Here is a 23,214-nt window from a genome sequence, read left to right as displayed (position 1 = left end):
TAGCAACAAATATGTATTTTCTTGTTAAATAATACATGTCTATTGCTGCATTTAAAATGATTGGCTTGTTAATATTTGAATCCTATTTCAAGTAAATAAAATGTGAATGTGCTGCTTTTGAAAGAAATGTTTACTATAATACACGCACATTTACAGTCCAAAGGTCTGAGCTGAGGCTGTTTCCAAGTTAATGGGAACAATAGCACAAACTCGATTACGTGCACGCATAAGACGGAACGGTTAAGAGACAACAACAGCTACGTTAACAGTTGAAAAGTATCAATAAAATGTATAGTTTTACCCTGCCACTGTCTAGTGTAAAACACTATACAAAGAAATTTTATTGAATTGAGTATAGCATCACAGCAAAAGGAAGTGTATTTTTGGATGCTGATGATTTACAGAATATTAGTATTACTTTGTATTGTACTGGTTTTTGATCAAATGGTAGTTGTTGGTAGTGGACCGTGATTTATGAACGCATCAGCATGAACGCACGCACGCACACACATGCACACACGCACACACTTATTTGCTGGTTCAGTGTGCTTCATTATTACACTAATTACATCTGAATTGCTGATGGTCTCCCCTAGAGCATGTTGTATGATAATACATGAAAATTGTGTGTGTGTTGCAGGTGATCATGCTTAGTTCAGTGACTGAGCTGCACAGCTACATAGACCGCTCCCAGCTGACCCAGGAGTTGGGAGGCACTCAGGAGTATTGCCACGAGAAGTGGATCTCTCACCGCACTGTAAGTACAGCACCGGCAGTTACAGAATAGTGAGAACTACACTTCATAGGTTTTATCTATTTATAATCCCGTTTAATGTTGTGGAACGTCCATGAAATAAGTTAGTTCCTGTTAGCATTTACATCAAAAACGGCTATAACCGTATCTCCCGTGTCGGAACATGTACTGACACTGGAGACTCCTTCCATAAATGTCCATCACACAAGCCCATTGTTACAAAAGAAATGGTAACGTATTGCAGCGAGAGCATTATGATCGTTATAAACCTGTGATTTGCCTCGCAGCTGGAAATACAGTCAAAGCTGCAGTTATAGTAAATGAATCGACACTTTCTGACCAATCAGAATCGAGAATTCAACAATGATGTGGTGTAACATGCCACAAGTGATTATTATTTATTACTATTATTAATAAAGTAGTTAACATTTCTGTTAATTGATGTAAGTTTGATCAACATGAACAAGTGGTTCATTAGACAAGTGGTTAAGTGGATCATTAACTTGTGGGTTGCAGATTTCACAAGTTTTCTGCATCGCAGCTTTAATACGCAGCGTCATGCGTTTTATCAAATTGCTTATAATTGAATTTATGCTAATTTACGTGTACTTATTCAGTCATGGATGAAATAAACATTAGTTAAGGCAGGTCTTCATTATTTAGCCAACACTCTAACAAATGTTAATTAATAACGTGGCGTATTAACGATCATAACATGCGCATGCTGTAAATAATTTGTTCATAATTACGTACTGTGTAATCCTGATGCTTTACAGTAACTGAGGTAATTTCATGGTAAATAAAAGAATTTCACTTCTTTATATTATTGAACTGACGTTTTATTCTGAAATATCAAACATCAGAATCAGTAACTAGAGCACGAGAGTCCTTCTGTTTTTAATAAAAATCATTCCTGGCATTCTCCTCAACTCCCAGAAGTGTGTCTATGTTTATGGTTCTAGCGTAAAAGATCGTTTTAATTAACCGTACATGAAGCACCGTCGGATATTTATCGATCATGTGGTCGTGTAGGATTAAGCGCTAGTGTTTATTTCCTGGTTTATTGTACGCTGGGGGTGCTTCAGTATGTCTATTTTTATAGGACTCCATCTTTATTAGTGTGCTTTGAGGAAGGCGGTGTTTAGTAATTTGCATTGAGCCGGTTTTCAGACCATGCTAGCTCTCATTCGCGCTTTTATAAACGGTCCATGCTGTAACATGAGTGCACTGAGCGTTGTGTGGTTTGGGCCGTGCTCCTGTAGGCCATCGAAGGCTTTGCGCTGATGGTGAAGAAGACGGCGCAGACGCTGCAGGCGTTTGGGACGGAGCTGGCCGAGACAGAGCTGCCCAACGACGTTGAGGCCACGTCCACTCTGCTGAGCACTCACACCGACAAGAAGGAGAAGATGAAGGTGAGGAAGAGGAGGTTCAACATAACGTTATAGTACGTGACGGAAGCAAACTGTCTGGATTAGTTCAGAACTGGATTAAGCACAGAGTCCGCAGAGACGTTTACAGTCAGCATGTTTACGTTCTGCCACAGGATTAATAATTGAGGCTTACTATTAATTAGACCTAATCACAAAAGGGTTCTTCTTTTTCTTCCTTCCCTTCTTCCTTCCTTCCATCTGATAATTCATTTACCTCCATTATTCGTCTTCCTCACTTCCTTCGCTTGGCTTCTTCATTATCTTTATCTTCCTTCATTCTTTCCTTCCTTCAATTCCTTTTCTTTCTTTCTTTCTTTCTTTCTTTCTTTCTTTCTGTTGTTCTTTTGTTCTGTTCTTCCTTTCATTTTTCTTCCCTTCTGTCTTTCCTTCCTTCTGTTGTTTCTTCCTTCCTTCCTTCCTTTTATTAAATAATTCGCTTACCTTTATTTTTCTCCATTTCCTATCTTTTTTTCTTCCTCTCTTCCTTCTCTTGTCTTCTTTACTATATCTTTATTTTTCTTCCTTCCTTTCTTTTGTTCTTTCTTTCGTTCGTTCTTTCTGTCCTCCGTTTTCCCCTTCTACCTTTTGTACCCTTTCTTTTGTTCCTTTTTAATTTTTTCCCTTCCTTCCTTCAATTCTATCTCTTTCATTCTTTTGTTCTTTCCTTTCATATCCCTTTCTTTCTCATCTCATTTTCCTATTTTCCATTTTTTTTATTTTTCTTCCCTTTTATCATTTTTCTTTCCTTCCCTTTCGTTCTTACCGGTCTGTCTTCCCCCCCATGTCCTTCCCTGTCCACCTGTTCTCTTTTATTCCCTTATATTTATTTTTTGCTTTCTCTCTTCTGCTGCTTTTTCCTTCTTTCTGTACTTCCCTCCTTCTTTTCCTTCCATCCGTGTGTCTTCATGTGTGCAGGAGGACCTGAAGATAGCTCTGGGTCAGGGTGGGCGCTTGCTGGACAGCATCAATGAGCCACTGGCGTCAGATCCAGAATACAATATGAACCACGATGAGCTGGAGAACCTGGCTACTGTGCAGAGGTGTGTGTGTGTGTGTGTGTGTGTGTGTGTGTGTGTGTGTGTGTGTGTGTGTGTGTGTGTGTGTGTGTGTGTGTGTGTGTGTGTGTGTGTGTGTGTGTGTGTGTGTGTGTGTGTGTGTGTGTGTGTGTGTGTGTGTGTACACCTGTATTATTTAAACTGTGTGTATTCCTGATAAATCCATTGCGGTTAAACATTTCATCCTGTGTAGCTGTTGAATCCGTGCTCAGGGGCAGGTCTGGAGTGTGTTTTATAACTCCGGCATGGCCTATATTATATAATCTCACACAGATAGCGGAGGCTGAGGTTGCTTTATTTTAGGGCACTCGGAAAACTCCAGTGGCAGCTTGTGCTTGTGTTAGCTTGCCTTCCTACGGGGGCGGATCTTCAGCTTATGTGCATACTTCATCTCAATGAAATCTGTGTGCTTACGTGTGTAAGCTATGCAAGAAAAATGCAGCAGTTATACTTTTAGAACATCATAAATATTTTGGCACCACTAGTTTATCATCATCTCTATTCTTTTTAATTGTTATTTTTAAAATTTTGTTGCCCTCTTATGTCTCTCCAGGCTACTCGGGCAGCTGGATGAGACCGAAACAGCGTTTGATGACTTCTGGGAAAGGCATCAGACCAAACTGGAACAGTGTCTTCAGCTGCGCTATTTTGAACAGAACTTCAGGGAGGTACGGGATCGTGTGTGTGTGTATGTGTGTGTGCGTGTGTGTGTGTGTGTGAGTGAGATGATACACACTCTCAGGATGGCCACGTCAACGTATTGCATACCAGGTTTTCTGATGAGTCGTGTTTTATGATCTGGGATTTTAGGTCCGAGCCCATTTGGATCAGGTAGCTGATAAACTGTCCGGATTTTCCGAGGTGGGCATAAGCCCCGCCCATGGCGAGCACATCCTAAAGGAGCTGAGCAATCACGAAGAGAGAACCTGTGTAAGTATGCGAATTCATGAGATTCTAATGGATTTAGCTTGGCTGTAACCAACGTCGGTCTCTAGAGCGAGTAATAAAATCATATTACAGGTGTACACTGGCTCATTCATGCAGTTATTCAGTCAGCCAATCATGTGGCAGCAGCTCAGTGCATAAAATCATACAGTCACAGGTCAAAAGCTTTAGGTAATGTTCACATCAAACATCAGAATGAGGACAAATGGGACTTTGAGCATGGCATGGCATCACTGTTGGTGCCAGATGGGCTGGTTTGAGTATCTCAGAAACTGCTGAGCTGGAGTTGTCCTGCACAACAATCTCTACAGCAGTGCTCACCAACCCTGTTCCCTGGAGATCTACCTTCCTGCAGGTTTTATCTCCAACCAAAATCTAACACCGCTGTTTTAGCTGATCAAGAACGTCTTAAGGCAATGATTAATTGGTCAGGTGGGTACGATTATGGTTGGAGCTAAAGTCTTCAGGAAGGTAGAGGTTAGACAAGAATGGTCAGGAAGGCTACGGTAACTCAAATAACCACTCTTACAACTGTGATGAGCAGAAAAGCATCTCGGAACACCACACGTCACACAGGCTTCGAAGACTGGAAAAATCCCAACAACACGGATGCAGAACTGATGATTGACTGACTGCATAATCTCATGAATGAGCAGCGTTCCTATTAAAGTGGTCAGTGAGTGTACATCATGTGATCCTGCATATTTAAAATGGTGCAAAAAAGGCACAAAATTACACTTCCCTCTGAATACACGCACACACACACATATCTGTCTTACTATACTTGTGAGGACTTTACAATGACATAATTATTAAGGTAGTAAATTAATGCTACACCTAGACCAAATTTATCCCTAACCTTAATCTCAGTAAGAAACCTTTTGGTTCATTTATTTATTTATTTATTTATTTATTTATTTGCTTTCTTTAATGAAAGCTGCAGTTTTTGTAAAGTGTTATTTCCCCCCCCCCCCCCCCCCCCCCCCCCCCCCCCCCCCCCCCATTCCTATCCTTGTGGAGACATTTGGTTCCTACCTAGATATGAAAGCATGCCCCACAACACACACACACACACACACAACCTTATGAAGCTCGTCCATCATACTGACCGCGTGCCGTGTGTGTATGAGCGAGATACTCCTCCTTAGTCCTTAGTTAGATCTGTATCTAGTCCGCCATTATTAATCAGGCAGATGTTATTAATCACGAAGACAGCATGCATTTGCTGATACATGAGCATCTACTCGTGTGTTTGTGTGCTCGGTTCTTTTCATTTGGTCTACTGTCATTGTTTTGAACAAAGTCATGTCCTTTAACTAAACAAAGACAAAGGCTTTACGTATGCAGTTTTGCCTCCCAGATCTTTTCCTGCTGTATTAGGAATACTAATATTGCTAAGAATGAATGAAATCATCCGTGGTTCGGTTACATTAGCATGCTGCTAAATTGCAGAGCTGGCCTCAACTCTGTTTTTGAGCAGAGCTGCAGGGGTGCCATTAGTTTTAAACACTAGCGTGAGGCTGTGTGTGTCTGTAGTGATACTGCAGCTTTGATGAAGAGGGGGAGGAGAGAAATCGGTGCAGTGCTACACTGCTGGTTCATTTCCTACCCCCCTACACACACACATATATATACATATACATATATGTGTGTGTGTGTGTGTGTGTGTGTATATATATATATATATATATATATATATATATATATATATATATATATATATATATATATATATATATATATAATATAATATTGTGTGTGTATGTGTGTGTGTGTGTGTGTATATATATATATATATATATATACACACACATACATACATACATACATACACACACAATATTATATTATATATATATATATATATATATATATATATATATAATATAATATTGTGTGTGTATGTATGTATGTATGTATGTATGTGTGTGTGTGTGTGTATATATATATATATATATATATATATATATATATATATATATATATATATATATATATATATATATATATATATATATATATAACACTTGCGCACACACTACAGCATGACTGAAACACAATTTCAGCCACATTGGCATTTTTGTTGCTTTTATTCTATAGAGTAAGGACTGTTGCATCATTAGTCTACATTCATGAAGAATGTAGGGCATTTCAAGGAAAATAGAACTAATATTTATCTTATATGTATTATTCCCATATATATATAAAAATTATCCATTGTTATACCAAAAGTAGAAATAAAAAAAATTATGGATTGCTGGAACTATAGATTGGTCTTTTGGAAAACAGTAAAACCTGCTCATGCTGCTGTATCTGTTCATTCTTAAGTCTACAGTTTTAAGATTGTTCCTTTCATAACTTGGGATACAATATTTATCTTTGCATTAAAACACTGGTGTTTTAATAGTCTTTAACAAATACAATTTACAAGTTTTATTGGTTTTTTTTTCCCTTTCTATTAAGTATAAACACACATTTAGCTTTTCATCATGTACGTCTTTGTTGATGTCTGTAGACCGGATACAGTTAGACATTTAGTCGCTTAAAGCTTTTAAGGAGGAAAAATAATTCAAATTCCACAATGTTGCAGCAATTTAAAATCAAAGAAAGAATCAAGAACAAATGTTGTTTGCTTGCTGTTTAGTATCAGCATTAATATGGAAGCAAATGAGTGTTCAGCGATCTAGTGATTAATTCTGATCACTTCAACTAATCCAGATAAGAGGATTATGTTCTAATTGTGACAGGTCTAGTAGCCACACTTACTGACTGAAACGGATTGAACTGGTGATGCATTTCAGGATTTGGAATCAATCATTATATAAAGCTAATATAACAGTATAGCATGTTCGCCTCACACGTCCGGGGTTGGGGGTTCGATTCCTGCTTCTGCTCTGTGTGTGCGGGGTTTGCATGTTCTCTCCGTGCTTCGGGGGTTTCCTCTGGGTTCTCCGGTTTCCTCCCACAGTCCAAAGACATGAGTTGTAGGCTGATTCGCCTCTCTAAATACTCCTTAGTGTGTGAATGGGTGTATGACTGTTTATGCAAATGCGTCCTGTGATGGATTGTCTCCTCCTCCAGGGTGTCTCTCACCTCGTGCCCCGAGTCCCCAGGGACAGGCTCCAGGCTTCCCTTGACCCTGTGTAGGATAAGCAGTACAGAAAACGGATGGATAGATAGAATTTGCGGAATTTACATAGCAGGAACCTAATTTATAAAGTATAGCCCAATACAGATGTTCAGTTTACTTATAGTCTCTCTCTCTCTCTTTCTCTGGCTGTGCAGGAGGTGCTAGACCAGGCTCTGTCTCTGGCCGCTGAAGGAGACACACTGATCGAGAACTCCCACTATGCCGTGGACTCCATCTTGCCCAAATGCTCCGAGCTCAGAGTCGTGTGTGAGGAAGTGGGAGCTGTCCTGAAGGCCAAAAAGGCCCACCTGCTCAAAGCCATGGAGCTTCACTCCAGTCTTGAGAAGGCAAGACTCTATCTTAAAGGAGTACTCTGGCATTTTCAACCTAAGCTCTATTCGCTCTTTGTTTAATATACAGTATGTGTGATTTACCTTGGAGAAGAATTTCGACACATTTCTCTGTGTCAAAAAGAAACTTGCTTATAATGAAAGTCTAAGGGCAGCTGAATAAATAACTATTTAAATTGTGTAGTAAATGTTCAGATCGTCTGCCTATGTAACATCAATTCAACAGTACAACTCTATAAACTGTAGCAGTGAAGGTTTTATCCACTTTCCGACACATGTAGGTGACACTGAATAGAAATGCATTATTCAGCACGAACAGTTAATGTGTTCTAAATGAATACAAACACAGATATGAGTAATAGGCACACTATTCTTTTTGTCCAGGATGCAACAAAAAAAGCTAGAGGTCTTTACTTACACATGGATGTGAGCAAGAGGTCAGATATGTAGATTGCCAGACAAAGAAAAATCACGTTCATCAACATGAGCAATACCCTTCAGCGCTACATAATGCATTTACGTCATCCTTAGTAACTGCCTGGTCAGGGTCGCAGTGGCTTAAATAATGCTGCTAGTTTGTTTATGTTTTGGGAAATAGAACCACCTAAATTTGTTGGCAAATATCGTAGGCATGTGTAAACAAAAATGATCAAAAACAGTCCCACATCTTGTAAAAATATTTTTAGTTTAATAATTTACCGATTTATGAAGTCGAGTGATGTAGCTGAGGCTGAGGAACTGTCCGAGTCGGAAGTCCCAGATCATAACGACAGTGCTGCCATTTCTACCTCTTTTCAGTGTTTCCACGGGGGAATAGTGATAGGCCACACCCACATCAGGTTTAGATACAGATACAGATAGTGTCATCGCATGACCAATTATGCAAATTAAAAAGCTTAATATTCCTTTGAAATGTCAGACTGAAGAATTCATGGAAACAAAAGTATTTCACATAAACGTTTATTGACCTAATTCAACAAATGCCCTTAGACTTCAATAAGAAGTAAACATGTGCTTTATTGTTTTAAACTGGAGTATTCATTTAAACAGAACGTCATCATTGTTTTTTTTTTTGTGGGGTTTTTTTTTATGCGTCAATAGGCAAACTAATAATTCTTGTAATGTTTTCCATAACAAACGTTCCATCATTAGTTTTTAATACGTTTCTGTCTTTCTCTCTCTTCACTCCACCAGGCTACCAGATGGTGTGAGGATGGAATTTACCTTCTAGCGTCTCAGCCTGTTGACAAGTGTCAATCACAGGATGGGGCAGAGGCAGCGCTGCAGGAGATCGAGCGTTACCTGGAGACAGCCAATCAGCACAAGCTGACAGACTTAACTGGCATCTGGAGGGAGTACGAATCCGTGCTGACGACAGATTTCCGAGTAAGCAGCTCAAACCAATTGTTCCTTAACTGATGCTTATGACCTCCAGGTCAGTCTATTGCTATATTAGCACACATGTATCTGTTCATTTAGACCATGTGAAATTGAATCAGAAGATTTAAAAAAAACTCCCTTTTTATGTCTATTTTGTTTATTCATATACATACTTAATTCGGATATAATATTTGGTAATAATGAATTGTACACGGTTAAATATAATAAATGACAAAGAACAAAGACTAAACACAATAATAATAAGTGTTAGCAACCTGTTTGCTGTGATGGTTCATGTTACAGGATCAGGTGGAGCGGGTCTTCCAGAAGCAGCTATCTATGGAGGACATGTTTGAGAAAAGAAGAGTTAGCCTGAAGAAGTTAGCAGCTAAGCAGACACGGCCTGTCCAACCGGTCGCCCCTCGACCCGAAGCCATCATCAAATCACCCATGTCCTCTCCTGGTGCGTCGCTATCATCAGCTCATGTTTGCAACACTGCTGAAAAAAAGCCCAGTAGAAACCATCACAAATTTTTTAATGGTTTCCACTAGAAATACCATTACAGACCATCAGCTGTTAACCATTAAAACCTTTACCATAAGGTTTCCATTATGTAGTAGGATGTATTAAGGATGTAGGTCCTTAATGGTATCCACTAGACATAACGTACCACCAATAGAAAGCAACAAATTATGTGGAATTAAATCTATGACAAAATTATTGAACGTAACTTTTCAAGAAACAAAATGTACAATGAGAGAAAAGGAAAACCGTCTGAAACTGAAAACTGTGGCAAAAATGTAACATGGCCTTCATATTAACAGCTTTCTAAATCTTTAAATCACACAGTAAGGTGACGTTTTACCATCAGAACGCACAGCTAGCTATTAGCGTTCAACTAGTTTATACCATCAGAATTCTCATGCTAGCGAACCTTTTGTGAGATTGTTGTTAGTTAGCCTTAGCTAATGTTTTCCTTGGTTCCTTGACGAAAACGGCACTAATTTATCATTAGGAAGTACGGTGTGTGATTTGAGGCAGATGTCTTTCTTTTGTGAACCTTTCCTGTACTTTAATGTTTAAACGTTAAGATTGTACACTCTTAAATTTACTTAAGCATTTCTACTTTAACTTGAGCAGAGAATTTAGAGCTGTACTTCAACGGTTTTGTTTAGATGAGAAGTTGTGCTATTTTATCTGAGTAAAGAATGTGGGTACTGTAAAAAGTTATTAACAGCTAGAAAGAACTGCAATGCAGTATTCTATACGTCCTGTCAGTATTGTTGTTATTGTGTAAGAGCAGCCCACACGCGCGCGCACACACACACATACATGCTGGGATGGCCATTTGTAGTGAGACGGTCCGTTTCCTCTGCTGCCATCTAGTGGCGTTCTGTGCAATTGCAAAACTGATTCTAGAGCTTGCAGTTGGGGTTCCTGTGACATTTCCTTCAAATTTAAATGCACGTCCTAGAACAATGATGGTAAAGAAAAAAACAAAACAATTACAAACCATCAGCTGACCATTAAAACCATTACCATTATTGGTCTTTAATGGTATCCATTAGGCATTAGAGACCCACGGGGCCCATTACAGCTTCCATTCAAACCAGTACAATTCCCATTGTATCCATTATTCTATGAGGGGTTGTATTGTTTTTCTTTTTTTAGCTGGGTGTGTTCTAGTATTTCCAAACTATGATATAACTATGATATACAATTTCAGAGTCCACATTTTTAAGCAATTTAACAACAGTAAAGTATCTTTTAGATTTTTGTGTGGAAGTATTGTGTTTATTAATCACAATTCTCCAATCCTCAAGGATGATGACTTTGTTTTTTGTTTTTGTTTTTTGTTTGTTTTTTAGTGTTTTATTAATACCTATTGTATGATGGTTTAATTCACCTGAAGAGTGTCTGGGAGACTGAATAGGGAGTACTCACTTTTTCTTTTTCTTTTTTGTGCTTTTTTTTTGCTTTTCTTCATGCAGCACATAAAGAGAGGACGTTATCATCTGACATTATCAACAACAAAAAGGTAAGAATATTACTTGAACCTCGAACATAGCAAGGTCATGGATCACAGGAATTCAGGTGTGTGATGTATTTATATGACTAACATGTTTTGTGTATGTGTGTGTTTGTGTTGTCAGGACGATACACTCCTGCAGAATGGCAGGGGTCTCTCAGAAGAGGAGGAGAACCTGGCTGTACTTAGGCGGTCAGTAAAGGACAGGAGTCATTAAGTCAAAGATTAAAACTAATCACCGATGGCATAGGGACCTTCTGATACCACACACTCAGTTCTTTTGGTTCTTTTTGCCTTTTTTTAAGAAAGCAAAATCATGAAAAAAGTTATGAAATTTTAACTGTGATTAACTACAGTCTGGTCCAGAATTATTGGCACCCCTGGGGAGGGGGGTGAAAAATTTGTTTGTGTTTAGTTTCGTTGACACTGTGAAAATATGTGAAGTCTAATATTTATTTGAAGGCAATTTAAAAGTCTATATTTCTAATACATAAGTCTAATATTTACTTGGTCAACTTAATCTAGTAGAATTAATAAAATAACCTTTTGCGAAAACATTTGCAGCTCTCTGCATAAATTTGAGTAAGTGCCCCGTCTCTCACATCGCGACAGCTAAGGCTTCACCCACAACCTCTTTCACTTCGCTCTTCGTCTTTTCAGGCGAAGAACAACACGTAAAGACGTGAGTAATAGTAAAATTCTGATTGTGGTAAAAGGATCAGCCATTTCTAAGCCAGTCTGACTGTCTGTAAAGTGTTTGTTAGTGTCTGTTGGGACAGTGTGAACATGACAGTCGTGTTTCCCGATGTTCTAAATCCAACGGCCAGCTTTTAAAAGTTGGTGATTGTCGGTGTCTGTTGGTGCAGTGTGAACCAGGCTTAACAAAACCATGCGTCACAGTTATTGGCACCCTGCATGTAACCCTGCATGCAACCAGGCCTGATTACTGCAAACCCTGTTCAATCAAATCAACACTTAAATAGAACTTTTTCAACAGCTTGAAATTGGTTAAAAGGTCTTACCCAGTAACACACTACACCAATGTTGAAAGAAGTTCCAGAAATGATGAGGAAGAAAGTGATTGAAAAACATCAGTCTGGGAAGGGTTACAAAGCTATTTCAAAGGCTCTGGGACTCCAAAGAACCACAGTGAGAGACATTATCTCCAAATGGAAAAACTCCACATAGTAGTGAATCTTCCCAGAAGTGGCCGACCTTCCAAAATTCCTCCAAGTGCACAGCGCTCATCCTGGAAGTCTCAAAAGAGCCAAGGACAACATCAAAGGATCTACAGGCCTCTCTTGCATCAAAAAAGGTCACTGTTTATGACTCCACTATCAGAAAGACACTGGGCAAAAATGGCATCCATGAAAGTGTGTCGAGGTGAAAACCACTGCTAACTCAGAAGAACATAAAAACTCGTCTGAATTTTGCCAAAACTCACCTTGATGATCTTCAAGCCTTCAAAATTGGAACTGTTTGGAAGACGGGGGTCCCATGACATCTGGCATAAACCAAACACAGAATTCCACAAAAAAGGTCATCATACCTATGGTCAAGCATGGTGGTGGCAGTGTGATGGTGTGGGGATGCTTTGCTGCTTCAGAGCCTCGCCAACTTGAATTCTGCTCTGTACCAGAAAATCCTAAAGGAGAATGTCTGGTCTTTGGTCCATAAGGGGAAACTCAAGGGGAAATTCAAGCGCAACTGGATTATGCAGCAAGATGATCGATCCAAAGCATAGGAGTAAATCCTAGTCCTAGAAGTAAGTGAAAGACTGATCTCCAGTTATGGGAAGAGTTTGGGTGCAGTTATTGCTATTAAAGGTCACACAACCAGATTTAAAGTTTAAGGGGCAATTAGTTTTTCACGAGTGATAGGTGTTGGATAACTTTCTTTTTTTTTTTTTGCTTCAATAAAAAAATATTAATAAAAACTGTATTGTGTGTTTACTCAAGTTGCTTTTGTTTTATGTTTTTCATTTGAAAGTCAGAAACTATTTAGTATGAGATGTATACAAAAACAGGAGAAATACTTTTTCACTTTACATTTCTATATAAATCTATAAATGTGGAATTAATCAACTGGTTAATCATGATCCTCTCAGATAACTGTGTCCAAGTGAAGATGTATTAAATGTGACAAACCTGGTTATGGACACATGACGAATGTCTGACATTGTTTGTGTTGTGTGTCTCTATAGGCATGTAATGAATGAGTTGTTGGAGACGGAGAGGGCTTATGTCGAGGAGTTGCTGTGTGTACTGCAGGTAAGCGCAGCTCTTACCCAGTCATTTTGTAGAATAATTCATTTTATTCAGTAAGACAATAAGGATAGGACTCAAAAAAAAAAAAAAAAAAAAAAAACCACCAACATGACCTACTCCCATGTTAACCCCAAATCCAAGCTCCAGTGGTAGAAAGTTGGAGGAAAATGACAGAACATTGTTGTAACGGTTGTAGTTTTGAATTGCCATTCATGTTTGTGTGTGTGTGCACGTGCGCCAGGGTTACGCTGATGAGATGGACAACCCCAGCATGGCGCACCTCATCCCCGTCACGCTCAACAACAAGAAGGACATTCTGTTCGGCAACATGGCCGAGATCTACCACTTCCACAACAAGTGAGGATTTGTCTTTAATCACTATGTAATGTTAGCATTCGTCCTTAATTACGAGTCTGGTTTTTATGTATAGACAGCATTTTGTTTGATTTGTTCATTCTCATGCTGGTGTTTTTGTTTGTTCCAGAACTTTCCTCCGAGAGCTGGAGGCTTACACAGACTGCCCCGAGCTGGTGGGCCGGTGCTTTTTAGAAAGGGTATGTTTATTAGAAATGGACAGTAATGAAATTTACTCAGTGTATCATGTACAATATACACACACTTTAATTTAACTGTATCCATAAACCCATATTTTAATGTGTGGATCAGATCAGTAATAATCTCTTACTTACTTACTTTTTTTTAATTTTTATTTCTGTTCCTGCTTTAGATGACGGACCTACAGATTTATGAGAAGTACTGTCAAAATAAGCCACGCTCCGAGTCGCTATGGCGACAGTGTTCCGATTGCGCCTTCTTCCAGGTAATCCTTGTGATTTTATTATCTGTTGGAGATTAAGCACACAAAAACCTACACATTGTACATTCACACACGATTTGCCATTTAACGACGGGGAATCCACAGATCTTCATTTTATCTGGAATTTATCCGAAAGCGTTTTCAATACTAGAAGATAGATTCCATATTTATTGATTTAGTAAATAAATAATATTGATTTGCTTGATTTTGGGCGGGACTTTCATGTGACCTGTTCGGGGGCCTTGAAAGGTCTGGGATTTTATTCCCGAAGCATTTGTACGAACCCTATTGTGAGTCACTTTTGAACTGGTTTTATATTTGGTAGATCAACACCAAAATGAGGTCTTCACTTACATTTGTAGTAGCTTTAAACGTCTGGAAAAAAATATCGCATTTAACTTGAGGATACCTGTAAAAACCGTGCTTGAAAACCAGGTCTAGTTCAATTCAGTTCAGTTTTATCTGCACTTTTAATGACTGAGACGGTCACAAAGCAGCTTTACAGAAATATATCAATTGAGGATCTACAATTTTAAATGTATAAATTGATCCTTAATGAGCAAGCCAGGGGCAAAAGGAAGCCCATCCTCATGTGGGTGACACCGGATAGTGCGATTTATAAATAATTCCCTTCTCTACCTGTGTACTACGTGGTCAAAAAGTGCAACCAGGAAATTCATTACAGTTTTCGCAGGAAGTCTGTTTTGTTGAACTTATCAAAAGTACACAGAGTTGTAGGTGTCTTGTCATGTTCACTTGTAATCAGCTCAGCTCATCGTTAGTCATGAGACCTTTTTACATTTAAAATGGGTGTGTTAGAGAAGAGAAAACACTCAACTAAGGTTGGGAAATAAAGTGATTAAACATGCAGGGCCTTTACAGTAAGCATTGGGCGTGTCTCTGCAGGGAATATGTGCAGAATTTATGACTGTATTACACTGGAACATGACTGTGTGGCACACAGGGCGTGTGGGAATATTTCTAGGAATAGAGCCATAATCCAGGTGTGTGGTGGTGGTGTGTGTGTGTGTGTGTGCATGCGTGTATGGTAGGAGTGCCAGAAGAAACTGGAGCACAAGCTGGGCTTGGACTCGTACCTGTTGAAACCTGTACAGCGCATCACAAAATACCAGCTCCTCCTCAAGGTACAATAACAGCAGATTCCTGACAGCGTGCACGTCACACCTCAGGCTTCCTGTCATAGTGCAGAGCCATAAATATTTGCATGTTCTGCTGGTGGTGATGTTGGTTTAGTTCTTGTCTTACATGCTTGTAGTCTTGTTATTGTTTATTTATTACAATATCGAAGAAATGTGCCCCAATTTTTAGGAATCATTTTGATGAATTTTACAATCACCTTATTTAAGATGTTTTATTTAGTGTTTTGTACTGTATATTTACGTCAGGTTTAGGTTTTTATTTCATTTCTAGGGACAGATACAAAGACATGGAACTGTTTGAAGGTCTGATCATTGGAAAGCAGTGCATGAAGATGCACTAATCGTGTTGCCACGTCCATAAATTTGACACTTGACTAACGTGTGTGTGTGTGTGTGTGTGTGTGTGTGTGTGTGTGTGTGTAGGAGTTATTAAAGTACAGTAAAAGTTGCGAGGGCTCAGAAGACCTGCAGGAGGCGCTCTCGTCCATCCTCGGCATCCTCAAAGCCGTCAATGACTCCATGCACCTCATCGCCATTACAGGATACGAGGTACAGGGGCCCAAGAAGGTCGTTACTATTCACACAAATAAAGATTGTCTATCAGTACTATAGTTTGCATTGAAACTTATTTCCAGCTATGGAGAAAACACAGAAATTCTGTCTGATGCTTAATAACATGACTTTTTGGATTATGATTTTGATCGAGTATGATTTATTGGTGCTAAATAGGGTTAATAACTTTTAACCGATCATAAACTGATATGCAGCCTACCTAGATAGCTAACTTTTAGACAGACATGACTGCTGTTAAAGAATCTAACAAGACTTGCTGACTTGTTGTTACCAGGGGAACCTGAATGAGCTGGGCAGGCTGCTGATGCAGGGCTCCTTCAGCGTGTGGACTGAGCACAAGAAAGGTCATGCCAAGGTCAAGGATCTGGCACGCTTCAAGCCAATGCAGCGGCACCTGTTCCTGCACGAGAAAGCGCTGCTGTTCTGTAAGAGACGCGAGGAGAACGGAGAGGGCTACGAGAAAGCGCCTTCTTACAGCTTCAAGCACTTCCTCAACGTGAGACTCCTGCTGGAGAAAATGCATCATTTCATGATAAATTATATTTTAATAGATCAGCCTTCCTCAAATTATATATGTTTTTCAAAAAAACTATGAAACGACAGAAAATGGTTTGATATTTTATTTTATTATTAGCAAAAGTAGTAGTACAGTGCCCTCCGCTAATATTGGCACCTTTGGAAAATATGAGCAAAGAAGGTTGTGAAAAATTGTCTTTATTGTTTAACTTTTTGGAGGGTTTTTTTTTTTGTTTTTCAAATTCACAAAAATACTCTGCCCTCATGGATATGAAACAATTGCAAACAAAACACAGGTTGTGTTTGCAATTGTTTAATATCCATGAGAGCAGAGTATTTTTGTGAATTTTTTTTTTTTTTTTTTTTTTAAACAAAAGACCAAAAGGTTAAACAATAAAGACAATTTTTCACAGCCTTCTTTGCTCATATTTACCCAGGGTGCCAATATTAGTGAAGGGCACTGTATATTTGATTAGGAATAAGTCTCTCCCTACATTTCTGCAGGCAGCCAATTCATCCTGCATTACAAATGAACATATTAGCTATATATTCATTTCTAATTCCTTATAAATTAATTACGCACTTGTGTAATTAAGCAACAATTTAATCAGTCGCTTAAAAAATACAAACAAATAAATAAAACAAGATCTTTTCATGTAATTATTGCTTTCTCTAATGGAAATGATTTCTGTTTATGAAGAGATAAAAGGGGAACAAACTCATTCAGTTTCTGTCAGTCAATGTTTAGTTTTGTGAATTAGTAAATCACTGTCGTTCTATTAAATTTCCGTTCCTTTATCCATCAGATGAGTGTTGTGGGCATCACAGAGAATGTTAAAGGAGACAACAAGAAATTTGAGATCTGGTGCAACTCGCGAGAAGAGGTCTACATCGTCCAGGTCAGTGCTCATTATAATAATTTTAAAAATCTCTTTGTAAGCACACTGAGACTTGTCGTGTTCATTCATGTTAAAATAGAATATTTATTTATTTATTTTGTTTGTTTGTTTTTTGGGGTTTTTTTTTTCAGGCGCCGACGGTGGAGACAAAAATGGCGTGGGTGAATGAGATCCGGAAAGTTCTGACCGGTCAGCTGAAAGCCTGCAGGGGTGAGGGGGAGAATCTAGTTGATTTTAATGTCTGGTTTAAAGATGATAGTTTTGAAAACACGTGTTATCTATCAGCCCAGACAGATGTGTACTGATGTTCTCACACACTGTTTCTATTATCACGATATTTCTCTTCTAAAGGTAACTGTGTAGAATGTTAAGACAGGCTTGTATAGAGGCCATATAACAACACTGTTAATTATGTTGATTAAAATGATGTTGAAAACTGTTCATCAACGACTTTTAATCATTTTTCATGATAAAAGCAAAAATTTGATGTAAATGGAAAAAAATCCTAGATGAAATGTAATGACTAAAAAAAAAATTCCATTAATGGTTTACATTACAGTTTCTTGACTGTCATTTTGGCCTCATGTGCCAAGCGCCACTCTGGATGTCTCGTTCTCCGAACTTTAGAATTATGCTAACATGCTAACGTGAAAGCTTTGTAGTTGCACCATCATGTTGTCATGCTCCTATCTTGCTTGGTAACAAACTGGAAAAGTGTTTCATCCGCTTTGTTACTGAAATTCGACTAAAACTGCACACAAATTAGATGTCAGAATGAACACCGTTTATCAAACTGCAAAATGACGGCACCTTTTCGGAAAAGAGTACAAATTTGACTGGTTTATAATGTAAATGTATAGTAGTAAGTGTATTAACGAACCCCGTTACTGTGCTGTTCCGAACCGCAGAGGCGATTCAGCAGAAGACGTCGGAGCAGCTTTCTCCACTTCCCACTTCCAACAGCGCAGTGATCAGCCTGAGCCCCTTTAAAACCAGTCAGAAGGGTCAGAAGAAAGGAGAGGAGAAGAAAACCGAGCCTACGCTCGCTGAGCTCAACTTAGTGCCTGCAATGAGAAACTCTGACAAGGTCAAAGGTGAGCTAGTCGAGGCATTTTCTTCAATCCAGGAGCAGCTTTAACTCGAACAGTCTTAATCCTAGTCTTTTCCTTTAATCGTTGACGAAGCTACTGATCCATCATAAGACAGAATGGTAGTAGAAGATGAGATGCATTGGAATATCATTTTAAAAATCCATGCTTTGCAGGATTGGGGTGATCATCTAAAACCTTGAGTCCTTCTTTCCTATTTTCCCCTGAATTTTCTTGATTTATTAATCCTTTATTTCTACTCTGGTCTTCTCTTGTCTCTATCCTTTCTATCTTCTTATTGCATTTACCTGATGCCCTTCGTTCTTCTTTGCTGCGTCTCTTCATGCTCGGTAGATGACACGGTAACCAGTCCCACCACTGACAGGGCCGCGGTGGCTAAAAAGCGTTTTACACTGCAGGGCTTCAGCAACCTGAAGAGTCAGAAAGGTATAACAGGATTCCCAGTTCTTCCTGATGATCAACAAAGCGAAGTCTTGGCCATGGATTTGCATTGACTCTCTTCATTATGTACTGATTAGCGTAATGCAGAGTAACTGATAGCTGTAATGATATTTTTTGATTCTCGGTGCAGAGTTGCTAACAGCTGGTGCTAAAAGTCTTACATTACCCATGGTTACACTCTGCCCACCAGGTACAACAAGGTTATGAACACGAGACGTTTGTCACTATGGATTAATCCATATACAGTGACGGGAAATAAGTATTTTGTTATTGTTATGTAATATGATGTATTTCCAGTGCATATAGCCACTTTGAATTTACATGCATAATGTCTTTTGACTTTGTACTTATAAACAAGAATGTATCTGTTCAAGATCATGTTTAAAAAAAAAAAAAAAAAAGAAAGAAATTCACAGGGAAAATTATTCATACCCTACATTAATGGGTTTTTGGGGGTTTTTTTTTAAAATCATATTGAAGTTCTCAAAAATAAACAAACTATGAAGCCATAGCAAAGACCTTGAACATGCCTTTCAGGACCGTTGGTCTGATAATATAATATGCAGGTGGAAAATTCATGGAACCGCAACGAACCAGCAGTCATAAATGTATAAAAAGATATTATGACTATATATTTACCACTGCAATATAAAAAGAGCTGCAGGACGACCTGAAAGCACTAGGAACAACAGCGGCATAAAGAACAGTAAGCAATGAACTGCGTTGTAATTACTTCTTACCGCAGATGTCTTGAAGCCAACAGTAGCTTTGCAGCAAAATACTAATATTGATCACTAATTTTTCCTCATCAATTTCGTTTTTAGATAAACATTATTTGGTTAATGCATTTAATCTTGTAAATACACAGGGTTTTGGGGGTTTTTTGGGGTTTTTTTGGTCAGATTTATTAGTACAAATATTCAAAAGACATTATGTGCATCAATTTGATGTTGAAGTTGATGTATGCACTGAAAGTATATCCAGTAACAAAAAAAAACTGTAAGAATACTTATTTCCCTGTATAATACTTATTATTCTGTAATATAGATTAGGGTCCGTATTCATCAAACCTACTGAGCTCTCCTGAATGTTTTTGCGGTGTTATGAGCACTGTAGGATCTAAATCTAGCAGTCATTTCCTACTTGATGAATACAGGCCTAGAACTGCTCCTGTAGAATGCTCGTAGTCTCTCTTATTACGTACGTATGATTTGTACAAGCTTCCTACTTACTAGTGCCAAGTTCTTAATAATTTAAAGCGTAACCTGCGTTGCTTTTTAGTTCTCATTTATGACTCTCTTCTGCTTTTTTCCTGTCCTCCCTGGACTGTTTTCTCTTTTGTCTCTTTTTCTTTTGCTCTCTTACTCTTTCACTGCCTGGCTGTCAGGATATCCCCCTAGTCCTGACCACAAAACTAAGCGGCATGAGATTAAGAGTGATCCCACGCCATTTGGCTTCAAAGGTACACTGGGACTTCACTAGTCCATTACGTCCCTCAAAGTCCACCCATTGGTCACTCACCTTCATCAAAAAGTTATTTCCATATTTTCCACAGTCCCTTTTTTTTTTTTTATTGTTTTACTTCCATCATTCCAACATGGTGTAATTTGTGCATTTTCCTCTTAGTTGATCCTTCTAAGAAATATTCCCTTTGAACTGTAATTAATATAACCGCATACAGAACGAGCATTAGCAGTAGCGCTACACTATATGTTTAGAAGGTGAAAATATTTTCTCGTTATATCTAATATATTTGCTAATATATTTGTTTCCTTTACCTGCATTCACACTGAATTTCAAATGGTTTCCTGTTCACTACATGTGCTCACTACATAGGACATAATATAATGACTTAGTAAAGTTTAAAACGTTATAGTGCCCTGTATGTCCTACTCCATTTAACATTCAGTCAAACAAAAACTTTTCTTTTTTTGGTAAAAGTTACATATCACTTTTAGGACCCGCTCTGTTCATGAAACCTTTTTCTGTAAACTCACTTAAGGCAGCTACATTTGACTGTTTGAGTACTAGTCTTTATGAATTTGAAGGTAAAAAAATCAGTAAAATTTCACCAAGACTTCTCCACATTTTTACTCTGTTCAGGAAATAAAATAATTTCATAGTAAGTCAGTACATTTACCCAACACTTTGGTTGCTATCGGTCAGATTTGGCTTTAAACAAGAAGGCTCTGATTGGTTGCCTCTCCCTCGGACGCAGGTCCTCCAGTCTCCCTCAGCCGGGCCAGATGGCTGAGCACTTCTAGCCTCGTACAGGCTAAGCGCAGAGGTAAAGCTAGCTGCCTGGTGTGGGGTGAACTTTGACCTTTCCCTACTGCCTTACTTCCTTTAATCCTGACCAAAATCACAATCACTAAGACACAAAGGTGTGGTTTACTAGGTTATGGGCATATTTCACCACTTCACACTTGTACATTGTTAGCATAGTTATGATTTTGCATGAAATATTCCTTTAAATGACTAAATGCACTAAATGTTACGATCTGTGGTTAATCCATATATTATTTATGATTCAGGTCTGGAAAATCGTCCCAGTTGTGTCTTTACTGTGCAAATACCATTCTGAAATCATGCATGCCTGATTTTGATTTGAGGAAAGAATTCGCACCACCAAATATGAGACCTTACTCCCAGGTGTTAGGAATCTGTGACACAGTTTGAGGAGCGAAACACCGAGTGTGTTTACATGCACATTAATATCTGACTGTGATCATGATCTGATTTCAGCACTTTATCCAAATCCTCATGTAAACCGAAGACTCTTTCTTTTAAATGAACACCTAGCTTTCAGCCCAATAATCAGACTATCCAGTGCATGTATTCTGTAAATCTGATCTCAAAACAAGCTCGTCCCCAGCTTTGTATCAAAATGTAGTACGTCATTTAAAATTTCCAAATATTTGTAGTGTAAACCAAAAAAGAGGCTCCATGGTGCTTTACAGTAGGCCATGTCCTTCTACGTGTGTGGATTTACAGGAGTGTAAATCCACACACGTAGAGAAATCTGATTACTGGCTGACGTGTGAACCCTGAGTTTTCTCCATTATCAGATTACTTAAGTGCGTGTGCGTAAACACGTTAAATTGTTTTCCAAAGGCTTGACTTTTTTACAGTCATCAGATTATTTTGTACCCCTGCATATTTACTTTGAGTGGTTGTTTAAAACCAATAACCAAAGGGGCGATTGTTTATTGGTCAAGGTTCAGTCTTGGAGGGCGTTCAAATGGACTAAGAGTGAATTATACCCAGCATATTATAAGAGAGGCTTATTGTGTATGGAATCTGGAGCTGCTTTCCTGAAACATTTTAATAACCGGAAGATTTTGGTTCTGTTTTTGTGTAATCCAGACCTCTTTCAGTGAAATATTACTTGTTTCATCACATACAGTCTTTGTATGATGTGTAGTTTTAATGGACTGCTCTCATGTTGTTAATACCACTTTGCTGATATTCATACAGGACCATAAAGAATCACTGAGTGTGTTTAGTTGGTTCCTGTCCCTCTCGGCGGATGATTTCTAATGATGGGAAGAGAAATCTTGTTGATCCCCCCCCCCCCCCCTTTCGTTTCCTTCACCATCATCTTTCCATCTCGTTACATAGTTAGTTCAGAGTAACTGAAATGCCAGTTCAATCATCTGATATTCATTTATTCTGCCTCACTCCTCTTCATACAGGGTTCAGTAAGGCCTCTCTCTCCATGGATGCCTCGGAGGAGAACGACGGGTACTCCAGCGCAGAGGACCCCTTAAATTCTGACCCTGAGGATGAGGGGAAGAAACTGGTAGGTCGAGTGGCAAGTTGTGGCAATCTCACACTTGGGTCATTGAATAGTGTAATAATATGGAAGGAGCATTGTGTGTTTCAGTGCCACTCAACTGAAATTTGAGTTCAAATTTAGCTCCTAAGTGATTCACCAATTTGCCTTTGAAATCATATTTCACATAAAGGACTTAATTGACTTTAACGGTGCAGTCTGTATTTTTTTCCTAAATGTTTCTCGGCCTGTGATAATCTCATAATTTGAAAGAAACCTTAGTTTTTTTTAAACGTGATTCAAAATATTGTTGTGAAGTAGAGTTTTTTTTTACTTTCTTCATTTCAGCCTTTTCTTTACATTTTTCTGGCCCACAAATTAGCCAGAAGCTCTGCAGCTTTGACCCTTTTTCTTAAATTCAACTCAAAGCCTTTCATCTACCGGTGGTCACTACAACTGCAATTCTCCTTCTAATTCTCGTTCCTCAAAAAATAAATGACCAAGTATAATATTTTTGTCTCTTTTGTTTAATGGGGTTCTCTGCATCTACTTTTAGGACTTGTGTGAAAATCTGATGCTGCTT

At 38.6% G+C, this 23,214-nt stretch overlaps 1 protein-coding gene and 1 long non-coding RNA gene across 5 annotated transcripts in view; one reads left to right on the top strand and one right to left on the bottom strand.

Moving 5' to 3' along the window:
• The window catches only part of mcf2la (mcf.2 cell line derived transforming sequence-like a), an 82,303-nt gene that overhangs the window by 55,607 nt on the left and 3,482 nt on the right, over positions 1 to 23,214 (top strand). For 2 of the 4 annotated variants that reach the window (XM_053615048.1, XM_053615047.1), the window contains exons 6-27: positions 641 to 757; positions 2,017 to 2,166; positions 3,100 to 3,224; positions 3,793 to 3,907; positions 4,050 to 4,169; positions 7,470 to 7,661; positions 8,859 to 9,050; positions 9,348 to 9,507; positions 11,037 to 11,083; positions 11,199 to 11,266; positions 13,278 to 13,344; positions 13,583 to 13,698; positions 13,826 to 13,895; positions 14,069 to 14,161; positions 15,211 to 15,303; positions 15,742 to 15,867; positions 16,166 to 16,387; positions 17,214 to 17,306; positions 17,438 to 17,516; positions 18,215 to 18,400; positions 21,075 to 21,143; positions 22,552 to 22,658. In XM_053615048.1, coding sequence (XP_053471023.1) covers positions 641 to 757; positions 2,017 to 2,166; positions 3,100 to 3,224; positions 3,793 to 3,907; positions 4,050 to 4,169; positions 7,470 to 7,661; positions 8,859 to 9,050; positions 9,348 to 9,507; positions 11,037 to 11,083; positions 11,199 to 11,266; positions 13,278 to 13,344; positions 13,583 to 13,698; positions 13,826 to 13,895; positions 14,069 to 14,161; positions 15,211 to 15,303; positions 15,742 to 15,867; positions 16,166 to 16,387; positions 17,214 to 17,306; positions 17,438 to 17,516; positions 18,215 to 18,400; positions 21,075 to 21,143; positions 22,552 to 22,658 — 2,607 coding nt within the window. Of the gene's footprint in view, positions 1 to 640; positions 758 to 2,016; positions 2,167 to 3,099; positions 3,225 to 3,792; positions 3,908 to 4,049; positions 4,170 to 7,469; positions 7,662 to 8,858; positions 9,051 to 9,347; positions 9,508 to 11,036; positions 11,084 to 11,198; positions 11,267 to 13,277; positions 13,345 to 13,582; positions 13,699 to 13,825; positions 13,896 to 14,068; positions 14,162 to 15,210; positions 15,304 to 15,741; positions 15,868 to 16,165; positions 16,388 to 17,213; positions 17,307 to 17,437; positions 17,517 to 18,214; positions 18,401 to 18,748; positions 18,842 to 20,243; positions 20,317 to 21,066; positions 21,144 to 22,551; positions 22,659 to 23,214 lie in introns of all 4 variants that reach the window. The other 2 variants (XM_053615049.1, XM_053615046.1) reach the window with 2 other exon arrangements.
• On the bottom strand, positions 9,401 to 11,125 carry LOC128601723 (uncharacterized). The gene is made up of 3 exons (XR_008384743.1): positions 10,990 to 11,125; positions 10,378 to 10,515; positions 9,401 to 9,540 (listed from the first exon to the last, which is right to left on the bottom strand). It is a non-coding gene; the product is annotated as an uncharacterized LOC128601723 (long non-coding RNA).

Source organism: Ictalurus furcatus, chromosome 26 (genome assembly GCF_023375685.1).
Source record: "Ictalurus furcatus strain D&B chromosome 26, Billie_1.0, whole genome shotgun sequence".
Lineage (NCBI taxonomy): Eukaryota > Metazoa > Chordata > Actinopteri > Siluriformes > Ictaluridae > Ictalurus > Ictalurus furcatus.
The sequence above is the reverse complement of the archived record's forward strand: the minus strand, read 5'-3'. Positions and strand labels throughout refer to the sequence as shown.